The sequence below is a fragment of the Xenopus laevis genome, chromosome 7L (assembly GCF_017654675.1).
Source record: "Xenopus laevis strain J_2021 chromosome 7L, Xenopus_laevis_v10.1, whole genome shotgun sequence".
Lineage (NCBI taxonomy): Eukaryota > Metazoa > Chordata > Amphibia > Anura > Pipidae > Xenopus > Xenopus laevis.
In genome coordinates, this window is record NC_054383.1 from 120,748,556 (window position 1) to 120,773,496 (window position 24,941).

Below are 24,941 nucleotides of genomic sequence, written 5' to 3' on the forward strand. Positions count from 1 at the left end.
TATGTTGTACCTGGCTGTAGAATTAGATGTTGAAAAGAGTTCTTGCATCCAGCGTAACAAGGTATGATAGCCAGCTGGGTTTCTAATACTGACTTTCGGCCATCTGCCGCTTTCCTACATATTAGCCTGGGTACGTGCTCAAGGATGTGTCTGCATCAGTCGGTGACGTCTATCTCTGTTAACAAGTCAATCTCTGAATTCAGTCACTGCCATTAATGTCTGTGTGCAATTCAGTGCCTGGTATCCATATCTTTTGTCACCGTCTGCCAGTAGATATCTGTGACCCCCGGCTCTCTATTATTGTCTGTGCTGACTTTGCGTTCTTTGCTTATCTGCGGGTGGGTCAGATTTATTTGTTCGTGAGAATCAAATCTGTACCTACAATATCCTCAATGCTGCCGGGAAAATGAGACTACAGTGGTTTCTATGTGGCTATGCAGAGCATGTTGGTTGCATATCTCCAAACTGTCCCATTTTTCGCTGGACATTCCCGATTTTGACAGCTCAGCCCGCAGTCCAGGATTGTTACTGACTCTCCCTTTGATCTCCTGCACTGAACAGCCAGAAAATGTTTCTAAAACTTACGTATATACATAAAGAGCAATTGGTAGCACCCTCAATTGGATGGAATATGATAAACAAATTAGTGTTGTGCAGGGTCAGAGGAAATATAATAGGTAACTCGCAGAAGAAAAAGAATAACCCATAGAGTGTATCCCCCCACTGTATCATAGGTCCCCGCCGTATGAACGTAGTTAAAACTTGACCTTTAATCATAAATAGTAAAAAAAAGTATTTCATTAAACAAGGTTAAAATAAAATTAGAAGAGAAAGCTAAACCGACTCGAAGGTCACCAGCTAATGGACAGATTCTAGAGGATTAAACTGTAAATGGATGGCTAATCTCAGATAATAAATTCACATCAGTGCTCGGTTTGTGATACGGTTATGGGGATTGCAGATATTGCAGGAGTAGGACCCCAATACTAGTACGTGTTCCAAGTGCTGAGGAACTGAAATTGGAGCCATGAATAAGCAGGAGCGTTCTCTTCCCTGACTAGTTGGCCTCAGAAGCCATGCTTTGATTTGCTCCTGCTGGTATGCGAGTAACTGTGTGAGCGTCTGAGATCCATCCCACTATTCCACCTGCACCGCTCCCTTAACAGGCCCAGACAACTCAAATGCCGTTACCGGAAAGTTCCTTCGTCCTGCCTATAGTTCCATCTGCCCAATTCTACCCATATGGCCCGAGAACCACCAGCATTCACCCTTCCACCGAGATGATTTAAAGGAGAATGAAAGTAATTTCACACTGGGGTTGCCAAATGTTTGGCACAACCAAGTGAATGTATTTACTTAGCCGGGCCGGTGCTCCTATCAGCAGAAAACTGCACTGGCCCAGGGTTATTCCAGTGAGCATGATGGAGCAATCCTCTTCTGGCTTCTTCTTTCTTAAAATTTCCTGGGGCAGACGCATGCGCAGCAGACTGAAATAGCCAGCTTTTAAGTTAAAGTTCGTCTTTTCATTCTAATGTGCATGCGCAGCCGCGAGAAGCAAGTAGAAGCCAGAAGAGGATGACTCTGTGGTGCTCACTGGTATAACGCCCGGGCCGGTGCAGTTTTCTGCTGATAGGAGCACCAGTCCGGGGTTTCAGGTAAGTCAATACATTCATTTGGGGATGCCTAACATTTGGCACCCCCAAGTGGGATGCGACTTTCCTTCTCCTTTAAAGAAAAATTCCCGTCACCCTGCCTAATGAGGCTAAAAGTATCAGCGCCTGATGCGCGTTTCACTCGCTTTGTCAAAGGCTAAATAGTGGGAGGATCTCAAACACTCACACAGTTACTCACATACCGGCAATGGCAAATTAACGCATGGCTTCTGAGGCCAACTAGGCAGGGGAGAGAACACTCCTGCTTATTCATGGCTCCGATTTCAGTTCCTCAGCACTAGGAACATGTACTAGTATTGAGGTCCTATTCCTGCAATATCTGCAATCCCCATAACTGTATCTCAAACTAAGCACTGTATAACAGAGGATGTGAATTTATTGACTGAGATTAGCCATCCAATTACAGTTTAATCCTCTAGAATCTGTCCATTAGCTGGTGACCTTTGAGTCGGTTTAGCTTTCTCCCCTAATTTTATTTTAACCTTGTTTAATGAAATTCTGGGCATACTTTTTTTACTATTTATGATTAAAGGTTAAGTTTTAACGATGTTCAAATGGTGGGAACCTATGACATGATACAGCGGGGGGTGGGGGTGCAACTCTATGGGTCATTCTGTTTCTAAAACTTAACTGGCTTTTGGCAGAGAGCCTAGAATACGTGGCAGGTGCACTTAGTTACTTTTGTAACAATTTAAGATAAGCAAATAAACAATTTAAGATAAGTAGGTCTCTTGGGGAAACTGTAACTTGAAGCTTACAGGGAAATTCACCTTCATTCCTTCATTAGCAAAACTGTAATAACACATAAAAACCACATAAATGTGTTCAAACTTTCATAACCTGCCAAGTTTTGTAAAATGAGCATGGTAAGTAGGGGGTGTGGCCATACGATGGGCGTGGACAAAAATGTTGCCACGCTTGGTGCAGCAAATCTTTTTGTCCCTCTTTCTATTTCCAAAATGTTGGAAGGTATCGGTGTTTGAAATGATGGTGTTGCTCAAATATACGTTTATAATACACAAAAGCCATGAATATCCTGTAAATTATATCCTTATAAACGGTGAGTAGTGATGTCATCAGTTATAAACGGTGAGTAGTGATGTCATTTCTGTCACATGACTCACTAAAATTTGTGTATTATAATAAATAAAGTACCCCCAGAGGTAAAATATGAGGATATTAGAAGTTACCTCGGAGTTCCATGACCTGTATAAAAACACTCGGCCTTCGGCCTCGTGTTTTTATATGGTCATGAAACTCCTCGGTAACTAATAATATCCTTATATTTTACAAGAGGGGGTACTTTATTCACTATATACCAGACCCCTATAAAATTCAGGGCCGGATTTACATAGTGGGCAAACCTAGGCCCGCTGACGTTCATCGCTCCCTTTAATTCACACTAATTTTCATCATGGGGACTGGAGCAATGGGGATTGGCTCACAGGAAATTTAAAAAACTATTTTATCTCCTGTGCATCCCCAGTATTTCTGAACCAATGTGGGTGTGGTTAGCCTTTCCACAAATCTGGGCCTGATAACATTAATTTGTATGACTGCATAATATATTGGTGGCATTAATAGCCAGTGCAGTCCTCAGCATGCGACTGTTCTCAGAAGAATTGCTGGTAATTAGTTCCTGTAGCAGAGGCGGGACACTCCCTGGAAAGTGCACATGTTTGTTCACTTCCTGTCAGAGGTTATGTTTATGTGTCAGTTATAATACTCTGTAGAGATCACAGTGCAATGTCCTTCCCCAGAGCTAAACAGATTCTTATTGTAATGTGCTAAACAGGCGTCCTAGGATTGTTCCTGAATACTCTGCTGCCTGGAACAATGGCATTGTTGCCTTCCTCAGGCTCCCATGTCAAGGAACAAAAAAACATGACATCACTTCCTTCCAGGAAGCGCCAAGACATTCTTGGCAGCGTCTCCATTTTGAAGTACATAATACAAACCTGTCTGGAAAGTTTACTCTTACATCTTAAAATAGTCAGGCCTCTTACAATGAAATCTAAATATAAGTGTGGGTTGCACAACTGAATTAATAGTTAATATTGCAGCCACTAATGCGGCCCATACACAGGTCGATATAAGGTGCCCCTAGTCAGCAGCTTAAAGGAGTGGCTCACCTTTCAGTTAACTTTTAGTATGTTATAGAATGGCCAGCTCTAAACAATGGTTCAATTGGCTTTCATTAGTTATTTTTTTTTAAGAACCAGCTTTTGAATGGGGGTCTCTGACCCCATCTGAAAACACATGCTCTGTAAGGCTACAAATGTATTGTTATTGCTACTTTGTATCACTCATTTTTCTATTCAGGCCTATTCCTCCTCCTAGTCATATTCCAGTCTGACATTCAAATCATGGATGGTTGCTATGGTAATTTGGACCATAGCAACTAGATAGCTTAAATAGCAATCTCAAGAGCTGTGAAATAAAAAGTGAAATAACTCAAAAACCACTAATAACAAAAAATGAAAACCAATTGCATATTGTCTCAGAATATCACTCTCTACATCATACTAAAAGTTAATGCTAAGGGCTGGGACTGTGGCTGTGGAATAGCAGGTATAGTAGGAAGAGTTGGTGCCTATAGTAGCAGTGGGATAATAGTCTCTGGGAAGGGAGTGTGACTGTGGGATAGCAGGTATAGTAGGGAGAGATGGTGCCTATAGTAACAGTGGGATAATAGTCTCTGGGAAGAGAATGGGACTGTGGGATAGCAGGTATAGTAGGAAGAAATGGTGCCTATAGTAGCAATGGGGATAATAGTCTCTGGGAAGGGAGTGTGACTGTGGGATAGCAGGTATAGTAGGGAGAGATGGTGCCTATAGTAACAGTGGGATAATAGTCTCTGGGAAGGGAGTGTGACTGTGGGATAGCAGGTATAGTAGGGAGAGATGGTGCCTATAGTAGCAGTGGAATAATAGTCTCTGGGAAGGGAGTGTGACTTTGGGATAGCAGGTATAGTAGGGCGAGATGGTGCCTATAGTAACAGTGGGATAATAGTCTCTGGGAAGGGAGTGTGGCTGTGGGATAGCAGGTATAGTAGGGAGAGATGGTGCCTATAGTTACAGTGGGATAATAGTCTCTGGGAAGGGAGTGTGACTGTGGGATAGCAGGTATAGTAGGGCGAGATGGTGCCTATAGTAACAGTGGGATAATAGTCTCTGGGAAGGGAGTGTGACTGTGGGATAGCAGGTATAGTAGGGAGAAATGGTGACTATAGTAACAGTGGATAATAGTCTCTGGGAAGGGAATGGGACTGTGGGATAGCAGGTATAGTAGGAAGAGATGGTGCCTATAGTAACAGTGGGATAATAGTCTCTGGGAAGGGAATGGGACTGTGGGATAGCAGGTATAGTAGGGAGAGATGGTGCCTATAGTAACAGTGGGATAATAGTCTCTGGGAAGGGAGTGTGACTGTGGGATAGCAGGTATAGTAGGGAGAGATGTTGCCTATAGTAACAGTGGGATAATAGTCTCTGGGAAGGGAGTGTGACTGTGGGATAGCAGGTATAGTAGGGAGAGATGGTGTCTATAGTAACAGTGGATAATAGTCTCTGGGAAGGGAGTGTGATTGTGGGTATTAACAGGAAGGCAATATTGTAACAGTAGCATCTTTCACAGGTGTTGCCCAGCAAAGGGCACTGCACACAATCCATTTTGATTGGGTTTCCATGGGAAAGTCTTTGGCTTTTCATCACTTTTAATTGTTTTATTTTATACTAATCATATTTACAGATTCACACGGGGGCCTTTGAACACAGGCTCAGTTTTTCACTCGTGTGTTTTCTATTTCTCTATGATTCCGGAGGAAGGAAGGACAAAAAAATCTTGAGAGCCAATGATGGACTCAGCTTTGTACTATATGAAAAAGACCTGAAACTTTGTATTTTCCCAGTTTTCCAGACTAAATCGAGCTTGGGGATTAAAACGCCTGTACCCAGTGATAATACTTATGGTTGGTATTTGGATTATCCGATTGTAATTTGGATCGCATCATGTGTATTCAGCAATGCTGGTGATCATTTAGTGGATTCACTGTAATGAGTGTCAAGCTCTCAATGTTCAACAACAGATTCCCACCAGTCGCCTTTGCCTTCATCATAATTGGTTTTGCCATGCACCCCGACAGTGATGTTTAACCCCTTCCGCCTGGTTCTGCATGAGCTCTCATTTAGTAAAACCCTGCGGCACAATATGGCATATTCACCTTGCTTGTGGATAAGTTAGTTCTGGCACCGTGTAAAGATGAGGGGAGTCTCAGGATTTAAAGAAAAGACTTGACTCGCTGCCAGGTTATGGTAAATGGGATTATGTCAAGGGTGCTTATGAGATGGATACGGATCGTATCAACTGAGGTGTACATCTGCTAGCTCATGAACCAGCATAACAGGGGACCTTTATCTGTAGGACCCACGAGGCCCATTGTATATTTATGGGAATGAAGTGTTGGTGACGGGATGAAGATGCCGTGGCTTTGTCTTTAATAGCTTCAGCGCTATTTGGCTGGGGCCTTTGGTTTTGTGTTCACTCAGCTGTATTTTGCTTTACTCCCCCCTCTTCAGTTTCTCATTGGCAAGTCAGCTGTTTTGGTTGCTGAGGGTCGGAAGGAGAAACCACATTTGGTTCCAGTACGTTAGAAAGGCCGGGGCATTATCTCTGCATCCCCTTTTGTCAACACGGTCACTGTGGCAACCATTACTTCTGGATCATGACTTGCCTACGAGAGGCCATTCCGTTGTAAGCAGAGGGTGGGGGAGGTGAAGTGGAGAGGCAGGGACAGGCTGGTTTGGGATACAGAGAGGGACGTGAATAGAGGAGGGCTCTTGTAAAGAATGAGGATGTTTTTCTCCCTACACGGTCCTTTGGTACCATCCTGTTTATTCACAGATACAGCAGAAGGCCCTAGACCTTGTAGAACCCCTTTTGCTGCCAAAGTGTCCTACAGGCTGGAACAAGCTTTATACCCAACCCAATATTCCAGAGCAGAATGAACAAGAGCATTTGTTTTGGCTCGATTCATGGGTGCCCATGAGATGCATTTTGACAACCTTTGTATTTGGCAAGAAGATGTGAGTTGCTTTAGGGCACTGAAGATCTGTTCTGAAGCTTCCAGTGATGTTACTAATTCATGCGGGCGTGGAATGTGCAAGCCAGCTGCCTTCTTTATTATCTTTTCGATATTGGCTCAGTTCACTCTGATAAGATTACAAATTACCGTACTGAAATCTCAGCACTGAATATTGGATTTAGGAAAGTCCATCAATTCTTCTGTTCTAGTTGCTGCTGACGACTTTTCCCCAAAACTGTCTTTATGGGGCGCAAGCACAGGTGACCACCCAGATCTGATGCCCTTTCCCCCTACAGAACAACTTTAGTATAGTCAATACTTAACAGCGGGTTATTCTTTTGTTCCATGCAGTATCCTTTTTGATACTCCATTTTCCTATGTATTTTTCACTATATAGCATTGTTACTACAGAATGAATAAGCCCAGTGCTTTTCCTTTAAGGCAAAGGCTTTCAGTCATTTTTAGTTTTGATCCCATATTTCCATCCAAAATCACTCCAGGCCTGACTGAGCTTATAACAGCCTGTCAACAAAGTCAACAAAACAGCATAGTAGGATGAAGGTATTGCTTTTGTAACAAAATCCATGCAACAGTGCATGTATCCTTTAATATCTTGGAATTAAAAAAATAAAAAATAAATGTACATTGCAAAAGCGCTTAGAATAGCCCCCTCATCAGTTTACATTCACTTATTTTTAAGGTTTACTTATCCTTTAATCCTTAAACCTCCTTTATTGTAATTCATGCAGGCCCATTGTCCTAGAGCCTCTTTTAGGTGGGTATACTCATAATTCAGGGTGAGAAATGGGGTATATTTATCAAAAAGTGAAGTTAGAGATCACCACAGTCCGCTAGCATGAAACACTGCCTCTCTCCATTCATTTCTATGGGATTTTGAAAGCTTATTAATCAAAGGATAAACTTTCACTTTCACCCTGATAAATACGCCTTTAAAAATCCCATAGAAATGAATGGAGAGAGGCGGTATTTCACTCTAGCAGACTGTGGAGATCTCTAACTTCACTCTTTGATAAATATACCCCTTAGAGTTAGCCCATTTAGCTGTGTTTATTAATTTGGAGGTGGTGAAAGGGGTAAGGCTGTACCGGGCCTGGGCCTGAAGGTCCTAGCTGTGCTCAGAAGCAATCCTAGAGGGGGGCGGGCCCTGGTGCGTGACGCGCAGCCAGCCCCACCCCCCTCCGTACGGCCCCATTTGGCCGCATATTTTAGTGCCGCACGGACTGCCGGGGGCCCTGGTACCCCCTGCTCCCCTGATAGTTCCGCCACTGGCTGTGCTGCACTTTTCAAAATAGCCGGGCCCCCCTTGACAGCGCTGAAGCCGTGCCGCCTCTCCTGAAGACCTGAACAGCCGAAATGGTGAAGTGCCAAACAGCCGAAGTCCCGAAGCCGCGAAAAGACCCGAAGTCACGAAAACAGCTGAAATTGAAGTCCTGAAGCGGCGAAAATACACAAAGTCACGAAAACAGCCGAAATTGAAGTCCTGAAGTGGCAAAAAGACCTGAAGTCACTAAAGGAGGCGAAGTTGAAGTCCTGAAGCCATGAGTTCAATTCTACTGAACACCAATGTGTGTTTTTTTATTTTTTTAATCCCCTGGCCACCAATGTATTATTTTAATACTCTATAGGCCCCTGCCACCAATGTTTTTTTTTTAAAAAAATATTCTCTAGGGCCCCAATTTCGTCATTGTTGTAATAAAAGTTGTAAGGGGGGCCCTGACGCCAATATTTTTTTAAGAAAACTTTTAGGGGGGCCCTGGCGCCAATGTTTTTTTTTTAACTTATAAGGGGGCCCTGACCAACAAAAGCTTTTTATAACTTGTGTGTGTGTGTGTGTGGGGGGGGGGTGTTTGCCATTTTTAGTGCTGATGTCTGTGTGGTCTTTTAACTCTGGTGTGGAGTGGGCAGGATCTGGGGTGGGGCTTGGGTGGTGGGGTGGACGGGGCCCAGGGGAACTAAGGAACTAAAAAAAAAAATCTACAGGGCCCCGTGATTTCTAATGGCGGCCCTGAGCCTCAGTTGGAAGCAGATGCAGCAATTAACTTGGTAGTGAATTACCCAATTATGATGTACAGGGCTTCACTTGCAGTTCCCATGGCCGTCCCTCTCGCCGTGACCTTCCATACTGGCCTCTTCAGAGCTAGAAAAACCTAAGCAATGGCTATAGCACATAGGGCATCTACTATATGTCATGGGCTGCTTTCCCTGGGCCCATCATTATTTCCAAAAACAGGGACTTCCAACTGATGTGAGTGGGAAGTGGCATGCCCAAAGTTTTGTATAAATATTATTGTGGCACCACTTATGTCTGTGAGCTCCATGGCCTCGGAATCACTACAATCCATTACATGTGTGAGCATGCTGAGTATCCATCAAAGCACGTGTGTGATGTAATTTATCCCAGGAATGACTTTTCCCCCCTCTGTTTGTATCTGTTATTTACAGTACGTTGAAATCATGAGCACAAAGCAATGTGAGCTGGACCAGTTTGTGGCGGAAGGATACAAATCAGCCCTCACAGAGGAACGACGGCGATACTCCTTCCTTGTAGATCGGCAGTGTGCAGTGTCCAAACACTTTAGTGCCTATCACAGCAAGGTACTTCCAATAGAACATACATTTATACTTCATCTAGTCATCTTCATCAACATTGCTGATTAGCGCACATAGAGTCAGAAATGGAACTTTGTGGCCCAAGAGTTAGTATAATATCAGTATTTGTCATCATTCCAATCTGCAGAATAAAAATATACTGATTTTGAACTGTTGTAGGAGAAAAATGTACAATATTAATAGGGAGCATATGCTGAGCCACCCCGGACATGGGAATCCATTTTGTGCCCCAAGCAGTGATCAGTCCCGTTTCGCTTCTCCAAAAATTTGAATTGAAATTCGTGATGACTTTTTTTTCCAAGCTGTGTGACTTTTTTTTTGTAAAACATTGGAGGCGATGGCCTTTTTTTTTTGCAGTGAAACTAGGTGAAAAATTCCTCCCAGGGCATCTCTATGCCCAAGCTATAGGTGGGACAACACTGATTTGCAGATTATTACTGATTATACAAACAAAGGTGCTAAAATACACCAGAGCAGTTATGTGTTTCATTTTTTTATTGACATCCAATCAAAAATAATTGCTATTAGTTGCCAGGGCCTCCAACTGAAATCGTGGACTCCAATGCTACTTAGATGCCAGTGTCTACCATCCCACGAGGGGCTCACGCTATTAGACCACTGCCTACCCTAAGTCTCCGTGGGTGGGCCTTGGAAACTAATAAGAGTGGGGCCCCTTTTAAAAATGTTCATCCAAATGGTCCACCACCGGAACCACCCATGACCCTATGCCATTTTGACTTTTCACTACCCATCCCACTCGAAATCTTGGCCACTTCCAGACAAGCTCTACAGTTTTTTAGCACCCTCCAACCATGACCATCTTGTTAATTCCCAGTGATCCCATGCCCCTGATAGGACTCCCACCATTCCCCACCCCATGTAGTTGCTACTTATAACTATACTGGTGCCATTTAGCCCCTCTGTATAAATCAACACCCCAGGATCAGATTGTAAGAGAGAATATGTAGCGCATCCTCCACTTTCATCAAATTTGTATCATCTTATAATTGTTTATAATACTGTATGTTTAGTCCTATGTTCTCTCCATGAATAAAGCACTACTTGCTTTAAAGGACCAGTAACTTCAAAAAAAATTTTAAAAATCCGTAAATCGCAAATCCTTTATTAAGAAATAACTTACCGAAACTCTGCTTCCGCTCCTCTTCAGAAAAAGCAACAGGGCGATGATCCATTGTGCGGCGCTTGATTTCTCCTTCCTGACTATCTCCTATAAGGAAGACAGGGAGGAGAAATCGAGTGCCACACGATCGCTTTCTGAAGAGGAGTTTCTGTAAGTTATTTCTTAATAAAGACTTTGCGATTTTAAAGTTTAATTTGTCTTGGTGTGTATACTAACAAATTTTTTTGATGTTACTGGTCCTTTAAACAGCACTGTATTCATAGGGGAGGGTGGAGCCAAATAGGCATCCCGCCTCCTACCTGTCCCCTAACATCGCTGTCTTGCACCTGCCAGGGCTGAACTCTGCACCAAACTTCCAATCCAGGTACAGAGCACAGAGACAAGGGGTGCACTTTTGCAACCCTTAGTGATCAGTGTCCAGGAATAGCAATAAATCACCCCTATAATATATAGCAAAGAAAGTATGGAAAAGTATTATAATTGTATCTTAAAGGGGTTGGTCACAATAAAATTAACTTTTAATATGATGCAGAGAGTGAATTTCTGCAATTGGTCTTCATTTCTTCTTCTTATTTGTTTTTGAGTTCTACAGCTTCTTATTCAACTTGTCCAGTTTGGCATTTGAATACCTATCTGGTTGCTAGTATCTAATTTACCCTAGCAACCAGGCAGTGGTTTGAATGAGAGACCAGACTATGAATAGGCCTGTATAGAAACATAAGTAATAATAACAATAGTTTTTTTTTTGGCTGCCGGGGTCAGTGACCCCCATTTGAAAGCTGGAAAGAGTCAGGCAAATAAATTAAAAAACGATGCAAAATAAAAATGTATTGAATCGGTCGTTCTATAACATACTGGTTATAGAGCATTACCACTCGATTACTGTGTCTGCAATATTAATATAGATTGGTATAAAGGAAAATGTGCCGTTACATTCTGGCAGTGGCACTTATTTGTATAAGTTAGAATAATGACATATAGGAAAGTAAAATCCAACAAAATCATATTAATTTTCCAAGGTAAAGGAACTTCTAAGTGCTAAGCTTCCTACGTGGCAACAGTCCTGCACGCAGCCCACTAAACTTCCCGAGCGAGCCCTGATGCTAGTGAAACAAACCGCCAGCCACACTACAGAGCCAGTCATCTCTGATCCAATGCCAAGCACAAAACCACTGGAGGTCCCCCCGGAGCTGGCACCTCTGTTAGGAGGAGGAGGTCTCAGCTTGAATAACGTAAGTGTTTGGGAAGCGAACTCTGTGATGCGAATATAGAACTGTCTTTCACATGCTCTGCATTCATCATGAGTGGGCCTCTACCTCGGCTCAGCTGTTTGTTTGATATAAGGGCAAACGGTTGTTGCTTGCCAGCTCTATGTGACTGGCATAATAATACGGGCCCATTGCAATGAGAAAGCACCTACAGTATCCTTTGGTCTAAAAATTCAAATTTGTCTACCTTGCAGGAGAGCTAAACCATAAAAATGAATATGGTTAAAAATGCGGTATTTTATATACTGAACTTATTGCACCAGCCTAAAGTTTCAGCTTGTCAATAGCAGCAATAATCCAGGACTTCAAACTTGTCACAGGGGGTCACCATCTTGGAAAGTGTCTGTGACACTCACATGCTCAGTGGGCTCTGAGCAGCTGTTGAGAAGCTAAGCTTAGGGCTCGTCATTAATTATCCAGCAGAATATGAAGTTGGTCTGTAATATAAGCTGATGCTACAGGTTTGCTGATTATTAAATTCTGATGCTAATTGCACTGGTTTCTGTGCTGCCATGTAGTAATTATCTGTATTAATTACTAATCAGCCTTATATTGTGACATTTCTATTCTATGTGTACTGTATATTGTGAGTGGATCCCTAAGCTCAGTAAGTGACAGCAGCACAGAGCATGTGCAGTGAATCAGCAGAAAAGAAGATGGGGAGCTACTGGGGCATCTTTGGAGACACAGATCTTTACTGCTGTGGTTGCCTTGGGCTGGTACAGAAGCCCAACACAACATTTTCAGCTACTTCTTTAGTCAGGCTTTAGTTCTCCTTTAATTGAAATGATGCTTCTCCGCTGTCTGAAAAACACTGGTGGAGAAAGCGGCCTTTTGAGATAATGGTATGGCAATCATGTTTTGGGACTTACTATACTTATACTCTTCTGGTTTTAGCTTTGGCGGTCTCCATTTATAGGTGGATGCATACCCCATTCCCTCCCCCTTTCGTGACATCAGAGATGGGCAGGTTGGGTGTCGTCTATAAATGAAGGTGCCAGCCAGGTTTGGGTCGGGTGCAGGTTGGGAGCGGGTGGGTGCAGGTTGAATTTTTGTCGACTTGTACATTACGAGTACAGTATTGAAGGAAATTGGGACCAGGGAAAAAGATAAAATAGGGTGGGATGGATATATTGTTGTAGTACAAGTATAGAACCTGTTATCCAGAATGCTGGGGACCTGGGGTTTTCCGAATAACAGGTCTTTCTGTATTTTGGATCTTCATACCTTAAGTCTACTAGAAAATCATGTAAACATCAAATAACCCCAATAGGATGGTTTTGCTTACAATGAGGATTACATATATCTCAGTTGGGATTAAGTACAAGGTACTGTTTTATTATTACAGATAATTACAGTTTGGATAAAATGGATTCTATGGGAGACAAACCTTCCGTAATTCTGAGCTTTTTGGATAACAGGTTCCTGTATTACGGATCCTATACCTGTAATAGCGAAAGTAAATTAGCAGTTTTAGTTAAAATAGCTGAGATGATTAGGAGACCTCAAAACCCACTGCATATCATAAAGCAAGATTACAGCATTATGGGGACACTATAGCTCACTGGGTCTATTTCTTTTTCCCAACCTGCTAATGGCAGCGGATGTCAGTGCAAGAAGTTCTTCCTCTTCCCAATGGAGAGACCCATCGCTCAAGAGGCTCACGTGATATGGGAAGCCCTGCTCATATTGAGCCCCTGTTGTTGAGCCCAGTGGTTTCCTCGCAGCCGGCAACACCAGCATTGCTCACTCCTCCACCTTCCAAGGCCAATGAGATGTTTTCCTGTACCTTACCAATGCCACGCAAGCTATCCTCCGAGAACAGACTTGCCACCCTGGGTATGTACTCAAAACCGTATGTGTAGTAAATATGCACAAATCAGACCTTATTAAAGGGCATGTAAAGGCAAAAAAATAAAATCCAATTTTTATTTTCTTTAATGAAAAACAAACCTGTCTCCAATATACTTTGATTTAAAAATGTGTACCGTTTTTATAAGAAAACCTGACTGTATGCAGTGAAATTCTCCCTTCATTTACTGCTGTGGATAGGAATTGTCAGACGGTCCCTAACTGCTGAGCAGGGAAACAATCATACTTATGAACAGCAGGGGGAGCCCCCGCCTTACTTCCCAGCCATGCAGAACTCAAGCAACTTTGTTTGTTTCCCTGTAGAGCAGTTGGCGACTGTGTAGAGATTTGTATTGGATTTTATTTTGGATTTACAACCCATTTAGGGCAGAGACACACACTATTTCGGGAGATTAGTCGCCCAGTGACAAATCGCTTTTTCTTCGGGTGATTAATCTCCCCGAACTGCTTCGGATTGCTTCGTCTTTCCGAAGTCGCCCGAAGTTTCCTAGTGAGGCAACTTCAGGCGACATTGGAAAACGAAGCATCCTGAGTGCCATCCCACTGGCGATTTACATTGTAGCCGATCGGAAGGCAGTTCGGGCAGATTAGTCGCCCGAAGAAGAAGCGAATGAGCACTAAAGGACGTGTTCTTTTTCCCCTTAGTTTTCCTGTTATTGCAGGGGCATAAATTACCACCTTATGGTAACAAAATGTTGGTTGTTCTACCACAAATCCAAATTCTGATGAACATGAAAAGGCTGCAAAATGAGCAAATCAAGTTGTTGGCCTGGCAGAGTTGATGCAGTCGGATCCAGGAGGAGGGAGCAGAGTTTAATGGAAGGCCTGTCTGCTGACAAGCACATCCATTGCAAATCTGATATCCTCAGATATCAATAAATCTAGGCCCATACAATATCTTGCAAAGTCAAGTTGCACAGCAGGCAGCCATTGCTACATTGTGTTCCATTTGTCCTTTAATAAGAGTTCCTGTTCTGGTTGCAGTGGAAAATAAGACCTTACCTCGGATCAGCCCCCTGTCAGTACTGCCGCCTCGTGTAGAACGTCGGAGAGTGCAGGCGGTCTTCTCACACAATGCCGCAGAGAACAGCACCATGCTTAATTTCAAGGAAGGGGATATCATCCTTCTGCTGGTTCCCGAAGCTAGAGACGGCTGGCACTATGGCGAGAATGACTCTACCAAAATGTAAGTTACTCCATGAACAATAAGAGTGCTCATATACTGAAGGATGGGTGGGACGATTTCCGATCTTATAGCGACGGAATGTGGCTGGATGAGGGGGACATAAGAAAGGATTTTATGTGCCCCCCCAACTTGATTTTATACAGTATAAGCGAGCAATTTGTCAGTTACAGATGGGGGGAGGAGGATAGCAGACCAGATAGACATGATTTTAGGGCTCAATTTTAATTTAATTAGGCCCAATTGTCAGCCATATAAACCACAATTGGCCCTAGAGCAAGCCATTCATTCTTGGAAAATGAGAGAGAGAGAGAGAGAGAGAGAGAGAGAGAGAGAGAGAGAGAGAGGTTCATTGTCATATTAACAGGTGTCATAATGCCCTCTGGTGGACAACTAGATAATTGCACTTTATTAGACTATATAAAAAGTATAATAGTTACATTGTTAAATTGGGTTGAAAAAAAGACAAAGTCCATCAAGTTCGACCCCTCCAAATGAGGGTTGGGTTTCACTCGAAAACTCGATCAATTCAAGCAATTCGTTCGAGTTGTGAGTTTATTCGCGTTCATTTGAGATATAAAAAAGCTCTAAAATCAATTGATAATTAACCCCCTGAAAGTATGGAGATCCAAATTATGGAAAGAGCCCTTATCTAAAAAAAACCCCCAGGTCCAGAGGATTCTGGATAACAAGTGCCATACCTGTATTTACCTTTAAGGATTTTTAATGGCATACATTTATGGCCTCAGTTGTGTGTGATATGTATTAAATTATTTGTCTTTATAGGAAAGGCTGGTTTCCATTTTCGTATACTCGTCCCCTTCCTCCTGTAGAGACCTCCGACAAATTCAACTCCAGGTAAGAGATTTTTCTATTCTGTTTCTTAAAATAGAAGGAACGTGTATATCACGCAACCTGGGAACCGGAAGGGAATCATCATTTTCTGCTCAAAACCTGACCTCTTTTCGAGGTACCTGACCCAATTAAGGACTCTGTCAGCTTTTTCCATAATATGTTGAGTTAATCTTCCTTTTACTTTGCTGCATAGCCAGTAATATATGGCAGTAAGCTATGAGAGCACGGCTTATTCTATCTTCGTTATCCTATATTCTTAAAAGTAGAAGCTGTTATACTGGAAACCACAATAAATGGTGGTCACAATAAATGGGTTCATCTTCCCTCCTATATGACATCACGTGTGTCTCCTAACAAACTTTTGCTTGTACAACGTATACTGGGATAAGTCTACTGTCTGAGGAGTCGGCACCATGATTACAGCAGTGTAGTTCTAAATATCTGATATGGTTGAAAAACATGGAGGGCACTTTTCACCTGACCTTGGAACTATGGACAGGGTGTGCCTAGTATAACGGTTGACCTAATAGGTTCTTTCTGGGTTGCTTCACCCTGCAGCTTCCCATTGAGCAAACTGAACAGCAGCAGTACTGGGAAACTGGACAAAGTCGGGGTGACTCCGGCTGAAACTGAAGCTGCCAGGATAGAAGCGGTTAGATACACACCGTCTCCTCGCACCAGCACTTTCCGACAAAGACCTTTCAGTATGATCAACCCGGACATGCTTCAGGTGAGATTCCACAGTACAGTGTAGCACTTACCCTGCCATCAGTCCTGCTCAATCCATAGCATTGCCATTAAATAATATTCCATCTGTTGTACTCAACCAAACACTCCCTCCATGAATATCCTGCAAATAATGTTCTTCAAAATGGTGCTTAGTAATGTCCTCAGTTATAATTGCTGCTTAGCAATATCATTTGCATCACATGACTCACCAAAAACATATGTACCAGGATATATTAGGAGTCACCTTTGACTTCTATGAGCTGAGCACTCATCCTTTGGCCACGTGTCTTTAGATGGAACTGTTATCTTTATATTTTGCAATAGGTGGTACATTATTCCCCCCATATCTCTTACCCTCTTGTCTATTTGGGAATCTAATTTTGGATATGTTTCTTTTCCAGTTAGCAAATGAATTTGGCAGCCCAACTTCGTCGCCATCCAGGTGAGATGCAAATTTGATACTCAATGTTCAGCTAAGGAATGTGCTTGTCAGGCTTTTTTGGTTCAAGCTTCTCCTGGAGGTCCAAGCTTTGTTTAGGGCCTTATGTAGCTCATAATAAGGTTATGATACAGATAGAGATAAACATTGCTGTATCGGCTAATTATCAATTGTCCAACAAAATGTAGAGACCCTTTATAAACACGTGACAGAAGACAAGCAGAGTCAAAGACAGCTTAACCAGCCACCATCCACATGTTGCCTTTCTTTGGATGCTATTTTGGAGACTATTCAAATTACTACTTTGATTCTCTTTGCAAAGTTATCTTTCCTTTCTGTCCATAAAGGTTTCCTATTGTGTCTGTCCTGCCGTGTTCCTTCTATTAGTGGGCTCCATATCATGTACTTGAGAAAGGTTTTCTGTTACTTGATGAAGGTTTAGAATTTCAATATCTCTTGGACAGATAAGGAGGGGGTATGGTATTCTCCATCTGAGCAACTTGACATGACAGAGTCCTTTCAAATCTTAGCCTTTTTATCTTAAAGAGGTGGTTCAGCTTTCAATTAACTTTCAGTATGTTATAGAATGGCTAATTCTAAGCATCTTGTCAATTGGCCTTCATTATTTATTTTTTATAGTTAGTTAATGATTTGCCTTTTTGTGACGCTTGGGGGACACTGACCCCATCTAAAAACATGCTCTGTAAAGCTACAAATGTATTGTTATTACTACTTTTTATTATTCACCTTTCTATTCAGGCCTCTCCTATTCATATTCCAGTCTCTTACGCAAATCAATGCATGGTTGCTAGGGTAATATGGACCCTAGCAACCAGATTCCTTAAATTGCAAACTGGAGAGCTGCTGAATAAAAAGCTAAATAACTCAAAAACCACAAATAATAAAAAATTAAAACCAATTGTACTTTGTCTCAGAATATCACTCTCTACATCATACTAGAAGTTAACTCAAAGGTGAACAACCCCTTAGAGTAGACCTGATGCCTGCTGGATCATATCTGCCATAATCAAAGTCTAGAAGGCTTTTTGTTTCCATCCTCGTAAGATATGTGCACAGCCCAAGCCCCATTTTTGGGGTTGCATAAAATGTGCCAATATGGATGAGTTTTTTTGTCCTTTACCCTTTCTTTATATATTGCCAGCTGTATATGAGGATTTTCCTGCTTGGTCCTCAGCTTTGTTATAGTTGTTTCATTAGGCTCTGCGACGGTTAGTAGAGTAGCCACCTCCAAATCAGTAACATGTAACAAATAGGGATGGGCGAATTTTTTCACCTTGTTTTGCCTCCAAAATGACGCCCATAGACTTGTATGACGTTGTGCGTCAAAAAAAAAGGACGCGTCAAAACAATTTTGCTGCGTGACAAATTTTTTTTGACACCCATAGACTTTAATGGGCGTTGGCGACATTTCGTCGGCGGCGAATTTTTGGCGAAGCAAAATGGGTCAAATTCGCCCATCCCTAGTAACAAACAATAACTGGCCTTTTCAAGTCTTTGTGTGGTTTATTTGAGCACTACATGTTTCAGACCACAAGGGTCCTTCCTTTCATTGAATGCATCACGAGGAAGGACCCGTGTGGTCCGAAACATGTAGTGCTTAAATAAACCACACAAAGACTTGAAAAGGCTCTCCAGTTGTTGTTGTTTGTTACATATATTGCCAACTGGTTGGGTTGGTATATCTGCATACTTGCTTTTGGATGTAAGGCTGAGATGATAGTGTGGTTGGGGTGACTTTGGAACATTGCAAATTGTTCTTCTGACCATCTGAACAGATCTGTGACCATCTGATCAAGGACTGTGATTGGCTATTTGGTAGCCCCTATGTAGAACTGTCAGCCTACAGGAGGTTCTGTTTGGCATTACACATGTTTTTTATGCAACCAAAACTTGCCTCCAAACCTGGAATTCAAAAATAAGCACCTGCTTTGAGGCCACTGGTTGGGGATCTCTGAACTAATGAAAGAACAGGTGCCTACCATTTAATCATTGCCTATGATCCCCATGCAGTTGAAGAGGACTTCTCTTCAGGTCCAAACGCCTGTAGTTTTGACCACTTAGTGGCTTAATCTTTATTATCTTTCAGTTCGTGTTGTTCTTTAATTATTATGTTCGATGTTTGCTGTGCAATTGTTTGGTTTCACATAGGAGGAGATATAACCCAGTCTTTCACGAGCTTATTGAATATATGTGATCTACTTTTTGGCTAGCTAAGTTGGGTAACATATAGGGTAGGCAGAGAGATAGTATAATAGTAGAGTCACTATGGGGCCGATTCATCAATAGTCGAATATCGAGGGTTAATTAACCCTCGATATTCGACTGGGAACTAAAATCGTTCGACTTCGAATATCGAAGTCAAACGATTTTGCGCAAATCCTGCGATCGATCGATCGAAGGATTTTTCGTTCGATCGAACGATTAAATCCTTCGAATCGAACGATTCGAAGGATTTGAATCCAACGATCGAAGGAAAATCCTTCGAACAAAAAATCACAGGCAAGCCTATGGGGACCTTCCCCATAGGCTAACATTGACTTCGGTAGGTTTTATCTACTGAAGTAGGTGGTCGAAGTATTTTTTAAAGAGACAGTACTTCGATTATCGAATGGTCGAATAGTCGAACGATTTTTACTTCGAATCGTTCGAATTCGAACAAATTTAACCAATTCGATGGTCGAAGTACCCAAAAAATACTTTGAAATTCGAAGTTTTTTACATTCGAATTCTTCACTCGAATTTTGTAAATCTGCCCCTATGTGTTCTATCATTACTGAGAACTTTTGTCCTGTTCTTTAGAAACAACCCCTTTGCTCACGTCAAGCTGAAACGCACAGTGACCAATGACCGATCGGCGCCAGCCATCCAGTGACCCCGAGGATTTGACCACCTACCTTGTCCTTCAAAGCTGCTTCAATGAAAAGTCAAGAAGAAAGGAATCAATGATGGTATTCCCAGTCCTGAATTCAAAGAGCTAATGTAACCCAGTGTTTGAAGGGCTGCCTTTATAATCATCATCAATACTGCGGATGGTTCTGTTTACAGCGAACTTTTAGAACTTTCCTTCTCTGTTTACTGTGGCTTGTGTGTTAGAGCTCCAGCATGTTCAAGGCCTCTGGCTGCAGTTAAAGACATACAGAGCACTATGAAATGCCAGTGGCTGCAGCTTGCAGATTTCAGGAAACCACCTCAACAGTATTAAAGGACAAGTGGCTCTGCTGAGTTTCTCAACAAAAGCAAAAAGGAGACATCGAGTTAGCCATGTGCATTTGCCTTAAGATCACTTTTGTACAACTGTTGTTCTTCATCTCTCATTGTGCTGCAACTCCCATCATCTACAACTTGTAGTTTGGACATGGAGTTTATATATATATATATATATATATATATATATATATATATATATATATATATAGATATATATATATATATATATATATAGATATATATATATATATATATATAGATATAGATATAGATATATAGATATATATATATAGATATATATATATATAGATATATATATATATAGATATATATATATATATATAGATATATATAGATATATATATAGATATATATAGATATATATATATAGATATAGATATATAGATATAGATATATAGATATAGATATATATATATATATAGATATATATATATATATATATTACCAGCCCAAAAATCCGGCTAATTCCAGAGGGTAACGACTAGAGGAGAGCACTTTAAATCAAAAGTAGCACTTGCTGCCGCTGATTATATTCAAATTGGATTGGAGTCGTTAAATGATCTAGGACCCATCCACAGTGTAGACCTTGTGTACAACAGGCTTCATATTCTTATAAATATGATTGGCCCTTCCCCCGTTGAATGTCAGTGGCAGTGCACATGCTCAGTGTGTTCTGCTCAGTTATGGGTGCTTTGTATGGAAGAAAACACCAGTACGCCAGTTCAATTTTCAATGTAAAAGGGCTCATGTACCTCCAGGCTAATACAGCAGCTTTATGCATAAGGTATATTGATTTATTAGTCCTTTTCAGAGCTTTAACAACCTTTAATCTTTCCCAGTTTTATGCAGACTGGAGAATTTTTGTTTACTGATATTTTCCCTTTAATAGAATTCAAGAGAGCTATTGGTTTTAATTCGTTAAAGGAAAAGCAAACCATAGATACTAGCAATAATTAACTTGTCTTCTGTAAGTGATTTTACTTAAAGGAACCCATAGCCAAAATATTAATCTCCCTTTAATTAATAGGGAAGTCTCTTCAAAGGGGTTGTTCACCTTTGAGTAGTACTTTTTTAGTATGATGTAGAGATTGATATTCTGAGACTATTTGCAATTGGTTTTCATTTTTATTATGTTTGGTTTTTGAGTTATACAAGATATAGGAAAGGAGCCTAAATCAGTAATTGACAGTCAAAATAAAGAAAATAGGAGAGAGGAAAAGGAAATAAGAGGTGTATTAATAGATAGACACCCCCATTTCCTTTTCCTCTCTCCTATTTTCTTTATTTTTGATGGTTTTTGAGTAGTGATGGGCGAATTTCGCGAATAAATTCCCGAAACGCCCGCGAAAATTCGCCGGCGTCAAAAAAAAATTTCGCCACGTCGAAAAAAACGGACACCAGCGTCAAAAAACGGACGTCGGCGTCAAAAACGGGCGTGAATTTTTCGCCATTTCGAGATTTTCGCGCGAAATTCATGGATTTTCCGGCAAAGCGAAACGACGCAAATTCGCCCATCACTATTTTTGAGTTATTCAGCTTTTTATTTTGCAGCTCTCCAGTTTGCAATATCAGCAATCTGGTTGCTAGGGACAAAATTACCCCATCAACCATGCAGTGATTTGATTTAGGGCCTGGAATATAAATAGGAGAGGCCTGAATAGAAAGACGAGTAATACATTTTCTAAAACATTTGTGTTTAGATGGGGTCAGTGACCCCCATTTGAAAGCTGGAAAGAGTCAAGAAAAAGGCAAATAATTAAAAAACTATAAAAAATAAACAATGAAGACCAATTGGAAAGTTGCTTAGAATCGCCATTCTATAACATACTAAAAGTTAACTTAAAGGTGAACCACCCCTTTTAAAGATTCCAACCAAGAGTTGCACCCGATCAGGTACAGCTCCATGTCCTCCTGTTGGAAACAATGTGCCACCCTTTTGGAATAAGATTTTGCCCCCCGTCCAGTGAAGCTTTTCCAAATCAATAAGGGCAATGTAAGGCCCTTGTTCATTTCAGTGATGCACCTGCGGGTCCAGGTGATTGCCATTGAAATAAATTACTTCAAAATATATAATAAACATTGAAAAAATGGGGACAAACAACTCAACATACGTAGTTTTAGATATTTTTCAGCAAAGGAACTCTATGGGGCCGATTCACTAAGCTCGAGTGAAGGATTCGAATGAAAAAAATTCGAATTTCGAAGTATTTTTTGGGTACTTCGACCATCGAATTGGTTAAATTCGTTCGAATACGAACGAAATCGAACGAAAAATCGTTCGACTGTTCGACCATTCGATAGTCGAAGTACTTTCCCTTTAAAAAAAACTTCGACCCCCTAGTTCGGCAGATAAAACCTACCGAAGTCAATGTTAGCCTATGGGGAAGGTCCCCATAGGCTTGCTAAACTTTTTTTGATCGAAGGATTTTCCTTCGATCGTTGGATTAAAATCCTTCGAATCGTTCGATTCGAAGGATTTAATCGTTCGATCGAACGAAAAATCCTTCGATCGAACGAACGAACGTTTAGCGCTAAATCCTTCGACTTCGATATTGGAAGTCGAAGGATTTCAATTCGAGGGTCGAATTTCGAAGTATTTTTAACGTCGAAATTCGACCCTTAGTGAATCTGCCCCTATGTTTCAGGCCTCAGATGCTGGAAGCCATCATTAATTGGACAGTAAAGGTGGCCATAGACGCAAAGATCCGCTCGTTTGGCTACATCGCCAAACGAGCGGATCTTTCCCCGATATGCCATTAACGAGCATGGCTATATCGGGGGTAATCCGAATGATCAGATTATGATGCGCAATGGGCTCCGGCGGGATCGGTCGGGTCAAAATCAAACCTGTCCAATCGACCAAACGACCGGTCTCCGCCGGACGAAAGACATCGGCACTCTCCACACACGGTCCGAAAAGGATAGGATCTGTGCGTCTATGGCCAGCTTAACACCTTGTAACAACTGCCATGGTGTATTTTGTGGTGTTTGCACAATCCAGCTCATACTAAAGAAAAACCATTTAGGGATGCACCGAATCCACTATTTTGGATTCGGCGAACCCCCGAATCCCTTACAATTAGGGATGCACTGAATCCACTATTTTGGATTTGGCCGAACCCACGAATCCTTTGTGAAAGATTCGACCGAATACTGAACCCAACCGGAACCCTAATTAGCATATGCAAATTAGGGGTGGGAAGGGGAAAAAAATTGAATTCCTTGTTTTGTGACAAAAAGTCATGCGATTTCCCTCCAGACCCCTTTCGGTTCGGCTGGGCAGAAGGATTCGGCCGAAACCGAATCCTGCTGAAAAAGGCAGAATCCTGGCCGAATCCCGAACCGAATCCTGGATTCGGTGCATCCCTACTTGCAAAAGATTTGGCCGAATACTGAACCGAATCCTTTTTCAGCAGGATTCAGATTTGCCCGAATCCTTCTGCCCGGCCCTACCGAACACTAATTTACATATGCAAATTAGGGGTGGGAAGGGGAAAACATTTTTACTTCCTTGTTGTGTGACCAAAAAGTCACGCGACTTCCCCTCCCCGACTCTAATTTGCAAATTAGGATTCGGTTCGGCTGGGCAGAAGCATTCTGCTGAATCCGGATCCTGGGGGAATCCCAAACTGAATCCTGGATTTGGTGCATCCCTAATTTAATCCAATAGATTTTAAAATGTCATCACCTCCTCAGTATCACTTGCTTAAAATATATACAAGCCAACAGCCTTTAGAAGTTTCCTTTTGTTCCGCTTAAAGGCATTTTCTCCTCTCTGGGGGTATTTATAAGTGGCTGTGGTCATGGAATTATATAATCTGCCTGCAAGTCAGGATTGATTCTGAATTGTAAATATTGTTGTTTGTACTGGAAGAAATTAGCCTGTTGAATTAACGGGAGTCCTAAGGAAACATGAGCGTGAATATAATTGTCTGTAGCACACAGGGGGGGGGACATTTACAGACACAGTGGCAGATGGTAAGTACCTTTAGGGGCAGATTTATCAAGGGTTGAATCGAAGATTCAAAATTTTAAATTCGAGTTTTTTTTAGTGTAACTCGACTAGGGAATAGTCCAAATTCGATTCGAGCTTAAAGAAAATTTTAATTTTGAAATTTATTATGTACTGTCCCTGTTGCCATCCAAAACCTGCCGAAATTGGTGTTTTAGCCTATGGGGGACCTCCTACAATTAATATGGAGTCGTTTGGTGGACTTTTAAAAAAAACATTTTTTTTTTTGTTTTGGTGAAAAAATTTGAATAGAATACAATACGAGTTTGAATCGAGTTTGCAGTTCGATCCTATTCACCCAAATATAAAAAAAAAATTATTTTAATAAATTTAGATTGGTCGTTTTTTTTTTTTGAATATTGGGTTTATGGGAGTTGATGGGAAATACCCATAAACTTGAAATTCGACCCTTGATAAATCTACCCCTAAGTGTCTGAATGGGGTACAAGTTAGGGGCGGGAGTATGTTCCTTTGTTGACACTTAGAACCCTGCCCTATACATAATAAATGGCCCCTAGTGTATCGGTTAAAACTCCAGGGATTGCATTGGTTGACTTCTTATTGCCCCATGTAACTCATGGGCTGCAGTTGCAGCTCGAGAACGTTCCAGATCTAGAACTCCGTGGGTAATGAGAAAACATCTAACGTGTTCCATAGTCTTCCCCCTACTCCTTACAGTCTACTAAAATACTACATTTGGTATCCAACTTTGTATTAATATTGTATTAAGAAGGGCCAGTTCACCTAAAAAATGAAACATTGACTGTAGTGTAGACCATGGTTTTCTAACACACTTTGCAATTGCTCTT

The 24,941-nt window shown here is 41.5% G+C and overlaps 1 protein-coding gene across 2 annotated transcripts in view; it reads left to right on the forward strand.

Annotated features, from left to right (window-relative positions):
- LOC108696771 (brain-specific angiogenesis inhibitor 1-associated protein 2) overlaps nucleotides 1–24,941 on the forward strand; it is a 140,417-nt gene that overhangs the window by 72,941 nt on the left and 42,535 nt on the right. Inside the window, exons 8-15 of one of the 2 annotated variants that reach the window (XM_018226402.2) lie at nucleotides 9,217–9,369; nucleotides 11,545–11,757; nucleotides 13,395–13,632; nucleotides 14,650–14,851; nucleotides 15,635–15,706; nucleotides 16,262–16,433; nucleotides 16,834–16,874; nucleotides 19,692–20,267. In XM_018226402.2, coding sequence (XP_018081891.2) covers nucleotides 9,217–9,369; nucleotides 11,545–11,757; nucleotides 13,395–13,632; nucleotides 14,650–14,851; nucleotides 15,635–15,706; nucleotides 16,262–16,433; nucleotides 16,834–16,874; nucleotides 19,692–19,764 — 1,164 coding nt within the window. In that variant the 3' untranslated portion in view covers nucleotides 19,765–20,267. Of the gene's footprint in view, nucleotides 1–9,216; nucleotides 9,370–11,544; nucleotides 11,758–13,394; nucleotides 13,633–14,649; nucleotides 14,852–15,634; nucleotides 15,707–16,261; nucleotides 16,434–16,833; nucleotides 16,875–19,691; nucleotides 20,268–24,941 lie in introns of those variants that run through there. The other variant, XM_041569643.1, reaches the window with a different exon arrangement.